The sequence below is a fragment of the Dipodomys ordii genome, unplaced genomic scaffold, assembly GCF_000151885.1.
Source record: "Dipodomys ordii isolate 6190 unplaced genomic scaffold, Dord_2.0 Scaffold5, whole genome shotgun sequence".
Lineage (NCBI taxonomy): Eukaryota > Metazoa > Chordata > Mammalia > Rodentia > Heteromyidae > Dipodomys > Dipodomys ordii.
In genome coordinates this window covers 25546544-25552401 of record NW_012267221.1, presented here as the reverse complement: position 1 = coordinate 25552401, position 5858 = coordinate 25546544, and the positions used below count along the sequence as shown (strand labels likewise).

Below are 5858 nucleotides of genomic sequence, written 5' to 3'. Positions count from 1 at the left end.
AATAACACCCAGCAGAGTAAAAGATTGTGAGGGAGTAATAAAGTGATGAAGATACTTTTCATCCAGAACAATCCTCTCTGTTTTACAGAAGAAACTGAAAGAGATAAGTTATTTTTCCATTTTTAATTGCAAAATACAACTAACCAGTGCTAAAATCTTCACCTCCTCCCTAGAAGTAATGTTCTTATGTCCAGGTCCTTTACTCCAGTGATTCCATCCCTCTGAAAAACACTTAGAAACTAACAGCATACTTGCATTGTCTTTATCTAAACCTTTCTCTTCTGTTTGTACCAATGAAAAAGAAATACAATATGGGCTGGATGTGTGGCTCAAGTGGTAGAGCAGTTGCCTTGTAAGTATGAGGCCTAGAATTCACTCTCTAATCTTCCCTTTCTGTCCCTTTCTCCTCCCTCCAAAAGAAAACATAATGGAGCTCTCATTCTGAGCAATGGCACCTGTAGCCCAAATGACACAGTGGAATAGAGATGTTTGAAAACAGAACAGAGCACTAATCTGGCCTTGTTCTTGTTATTTGTTATTTGATGTACTTGAAGAAAGTGAAATGTCTCTAGCTGTGGGATAAATAAAATATAAATAAATAAATAACAAGAATGACTTAAGAAATAATTATAAATAAGATGATGGGTAGAACTATTTTTCATGTTAGTTGTATTTTCATGTCTTAGAAAAATGATAGATGTAAAAACTATGATATCTTGATTTCCATTCAGATGGAGATGTATCATTATTTGTGAGGTATGTCCACCATGGTTTTACTTTAAAACCACAAATAAAGTTTTAACAATGGACATTTTTCTTGTTGAGAGGTCTGTGGTTAGACTAAACATCTTTCTGAACTTGATTAGATCCTGAGGTTTTCAAATTCAATATTCAGCAAATATCGAACATCTCTTTGGCCATAAAAAATAATTAAGAATTTCAGAGTTAATGCAACTTTCCTGAGACTGCTTCCTTTTTTCTTGAGATATGACAATCAGACATAACTTCTCTAGTGTTGGGCCTTACCATTTTTGAGTATGAGACAGAAAAAAAATCACATACAATTTTTGGAAAATGGAGGTAATGCTGTTTTAGGTTTTTACATCAACAAGGCCTTCATTTGCTATCATTCAAGTTACAGAAATTTTTGTTATTAAATGCTTTCTTTTACTTTACTCTCAATTACTTTCAATCCAGAAAAGTAGACACATAGTCATTATGTGAAAACAAAGGAACATTGAATTGTTAATTATACAACAGCCAGAACTGTCTACTGTGTATTCATTCTTCTAACTGGAGAGTGGATAAACACATTCAGTTTGAAATCTTGTAAAATAGAAATAGGATTGTTTTAGTAGCTTAGTTTGCATAGCAACCTCATATTGCATGGAGATCTGACACAACATGATACAAGGTTCTAAATAAGGAGAAAGGAAATGTTCTATAAGTGATCCACATGCTACAATGCATTAAATAAAATTAAATCTACTTTTACTGTTTAAATGCAGTGTCACTATAATCCTATTGACTACATTTCCTTCCTTAGATCTGAAATCTCTTCCAATGATAGGATTAGAGTATAGTATGTAGAAAATGTTGAATTGTTTCTGTAGTATTTTCACTGCTGGAAGAGACCTCCAGGGGTCACGTAGTTCTTCCTGATCTCCAGCCAGGACGCTTCCTAATACTGAATATAGCTGTACAGTGATCTGCATTAAGAAAGCTTTTAAAGATCCCTGGGGTTGGTCAAAAATAGCTAATATTGGCCTGATTCATAGAACAGCATTATATGAATGTCAAAATAGCCACCTTCATCAAGGAAGATATCCATCCAACAGGGCTGTTAAGTGCTAGTATTAGTTTCAAAAGGAAAAGCTTCATTTTTTTTCTGAGAAAGGGTGGCAGGTAGATAAAGCAAATGACCAAGTGTGTTGGTATGTTGTTATTGTTGTTGTTGTTGTTGTTGTTTAGGTGAACATTTGAAAGCTTATCAAAAAGGAAATATTGTACTGTCAAAGATCACTCAAGGGGAAGGTAGAGGTGACTGAAAAGGAACAGATCTGACATCTTTTCAAATGGCTGCAGGGCTCAAAGTAGGAGAGAACTGTTGTTTTAAACAAGATCCCATTAGCATCACATTATTGAAGGAGCCATCATAAAACACAAGATAGTATTGACAGACCAACTTTTTAAAGTGATATCTTTTCCTTCTAATCAGCTTAGATTGTTAGAATTGATGGTTTTATTTCTTCAACTCCATTAAATTGTGCAAAAGAATTTAAGTGTAGTTGAAACTTCTATAATAACTAAGCTCATTGCTGCTTTACAGGAAAAGTGACCCTTCACTATTGTTTAGACTTCTAACTAGAAATTTCACTAAAACAAGAGCTCAGGTTTGTATCTGCTTTATTTGGGTTTTTGAGCTGGTCTGTTGAACTATGGAAAAAACTTAAAGATATAAGAATAAAGTGAAGAAAATTACTTGATAAAATATCTGAAGTATCACTTGATGTGTTTCATGTTGTACTTCTATCTGCAAGGTTTCACAGAGGCTAGTCAACTATGAATACCTTCAGGGATGTGAACTGGGGAGGTGAGTAGAAATAAGATTAGAAGCTTTAGTGGGACTTCTTTTTTTTTTCTAAAGTTACATAGTCTTATCTTTTAAATGCTGTATTTATACCTCTTTTAAGAAATTCATTTGAAAATATTTCATTTTTAAAAACAGAAAGTCACTCTGTGCTTCTCAGCCAGATGCTTAGACTAGGCTACAGGAAGTGGTGAATTCTAGCTACTGGCATCCTTGGCCTCTCCTGTCTCCTTTGTAATTCTTGATTTTGAAAATGGGAATTCAGCCAACTGAGGACTTCTGAGATGCAACTGTCTACTTTTTCGGGAACCCTAAACAAGACACAGTCTTCAGGTCACCTTTCCTCTTTTCTGAAGACAAACCACAAGAGAACTAACAAATTTACTTGAGTGTCCTCCTGGACACTGAAGGTTAATGTGTAGTCTACACACAAAACCAGGACACTTAAAGTTTTTCCTTCCCTACCTGTATATTTTTCAGGGTAACTTTCTCCTTAAATGGCATATAATCATCTCTAAGCCATGCCGAGGTGGCTCACACCTGTAATCCTACCTATTCAGGAGGCTGAGATCAGAGGATCACTGTTCAAAGCCAGCCTGAGCAGGAAAGTCCATGAGACTCTTATCTCCAGTAAACCACTAGGAAGTGGCGCTGTAGCTCAAGCGGTAAATCGCTCTCCTTGAGCTGAAGAGTGCAGGGACAGCGCCCAAGCCCAGAGTTAAGCCCCACGACCAACCTCCCCCCCCAAAAAAAAATCATCTCTAACTTTCTGTGTGCCTAAGACATCAATGTGCCCAAATTCCCATGGTAGAGTCAAGAAATTCCAAGTCAAAGAAACTGAATCAACTCTTTAAAAGAATCAAGATGAAAAGACTGTAAGGAAAACGAAGTATAATAAGTTGATTCTGTAACTTTTATTATAAAAAGAATTCAAGCTCTTGACATGCTATGTCTGACATTGAATGTCATTTAAGTTGACTGCAAGTAAATATTTCAAAAAAATATACATACTGTATATATTTACATTCAAGTTTGAGTAAGTGATGTCAAAGTATAGTTCAGGTTTTAATCTTTACCCACTAAGTAGATCTGTTCAACTACCAACTAAACAGAGATTGCATCTTCACTCAGGCACATGGAGAGGTAGAAACTGCTTTTCTAAAGAAAAACAAAACTGGAGTGCAAATGTGCAGCTAGATCATCACTGAAGCAGCTTAGCTACATCAAGGAGACCCTAACTAGCTTTGGTCATCTCAAGAAACTGAATATATGTAGCCTGTTCCTTAAATTAATAAACCCAGAAGAAATCAGGGCAGGTGTTAGTCTGATCACATCCTAGAGCGGACAGAACTGAACTGGCTTGCCACTCTGCACCCAAGAATTGCATATGACTTATGTTAGGCAACACAGTAGCACAGCTAGGCCAGCAACTGGACACCTTTTGCTTGATAAGACACAAATAATATGCAAACTAGTCGCTTAAGAGTTATCAAACATATTTGTATACACACAGCCTGGAACTCAGAAACCAATTAAGATATTTCTTTTCCAACGTAGAATCCCTACGAATTTCTGCCCAGGCCCACTTTCATCTCAAACAGTTCCTAAATCTGTATAGAGTGTAGGGTCGTCCTGTGATTTCTGCAGGCCAAAGTTCCTCTGTCTCAAAAGCGGACCTCACGAAGGTTCATGGGCCTGCGAAGGGCTCCCCGGGTTCCTGCCAGACTGGGCAGGGCTCATTCCTGAGAGGGGAAGTTGGAGAGAGGCCACAGAGGTGGCTGTGGCCAGAAGACCTTCTCGTTCCCTTTTCTTCTGTTTCATCCTGCGATTTTGGAACCAGATTTTGACTTGAGTGTCATTTAGCTGCAAGCAGTTGGCTATCTCGATGCGCCGGGCTCGAGTTAAGTACTTATTGAAATGAAACTCTTTCTCTAGTTCTGTCAGTTGCTTGGTGCTGAAATTCGTACGGATGGCGCTGGAGGGGCTAGCGGCTCCACACTCGGCGAGTTTGCCTGTAATGCAAGAATAAGTCATCAGCCAGGGTGGGGAATGGGGGGGGGGGACCTAGATATGGAGACAGACTATGAGCCAGCAGTGGGACGAAAGAGTCAGAGCCAGTCACAACGCAGCCCTCCCGGGTTTCTTTGGACACCACTGAACCAGAAGAAAGACACCACCGAGCGTTTCTTCCTCTACTTTTCCCAAAACCTGACATTGTTTCCTAGCCTGGTCTTGGAAGATGTTTAATGGAACTGGCCTGCCTTTCTAAGGCCTCTGGACGCGCTCAAACCTCCGTCTGAAGCTACAGCGGCGACTCAATCCCAGCGCAGTCCCGCCGAGAGGGCTACTACTCCAGGTCTGGATACCTCCACCCCACGCCCCAGTACTTACTCTTCTTAGGGGCGTTCCTCTTCACTTTCATCCATTCGAACGTGCTGAAGGCAGTGGGGAGGCCGGACGTGGGAGAGACGGACTTGGGATAGGTGCCGGGGGACGGCGATGCAGTCTGGAAGGCCCCGGGGTGGCCATCGGCTGGCTCTTTGAGACATGCCGGAAAGGGACCAGGCTCTCCGAAGGCTGCGTAATCCACCTGGCCACTCAGCAGGAAGGAGCCGCCGCTGGAGAAGACAGCGGAGGTGGCATAGTGGACGTGCGCCCCGCTGTCCTCGGTCGGTCTCCCGAGCGCACCCGGAAAGTCATACACCGACCCAGACCCCAGGAAGCCATAGTCCGCGCCCCCCGCCGCCGCCGCGGCAGGTGCGGCGCCCCGATCGTAGGCCCCTTCCAGGGTGCACGCTGCGTACCGGGGCGCGGCCGGGGGCGGTGCGGAGGGCTGCGAGGGAGCGGGTGGGGACGGAGGCGCGGGGCGGGCGGTGGTCAGAGGCAGACAGCTGACGAAGGCGCCGCCGTCGCCGCCGCCCAGGGGGAAGGCGGGTTGCAGGGCCACGGGTCGGGCGTCGGCGCGACAGAACTTGGGTGCGAAGCTGAGCACCTCGCCTCCGACCCCGCCGCCGCCGCCGCACGACACGTACTCCAGGTAGGAACTCATTGCTCTAGCCACTGTCCTGAGGGCGCAGGCTAGGGCTGGGGTGCGGAACCCCACCGGGGCCGGGCCGGACCGTCACCGTCCGCCCCGACTCCTCCGCCTTTCCTCGCTACCCCAGCTGCCCTCACCGAGCCACGGCGAGCGGAACGGGAGGTAAATAGTGGCCTAATATATCGGCGGGGAGGGCCACGTGGCGCCGTCCAGCCAATCGGCGCCTTCACC

The 5858-nt window shown here is 43.5% G+C and overlaps 1 protein-coding gene across 1 annotated transcript; it reads right to left on the bottom strand.

Annotated features, from left to right (window-relative positions):
• Positions 1-4267: 4267 nt before the first annotated feature.
• Positions 4268-5639, bottom strand: Hoxd1 (homeobox D1). The gene is made up of 2 exons (XM_013028776.1): positions 4982-5639; positions 4268-4602 (listed from the first exon to the last, which is right to left on the bottom strand). Exons 1-2 carry the CDS (start codon positions 5637-5639, stop codon positions 4268-4270), a joined length of 993 nt encoding a protein of 330 aa, XP_012884230.1.
• Between the last annotated feature and the right edge of the window lie 219 nt (positions 5640-5858).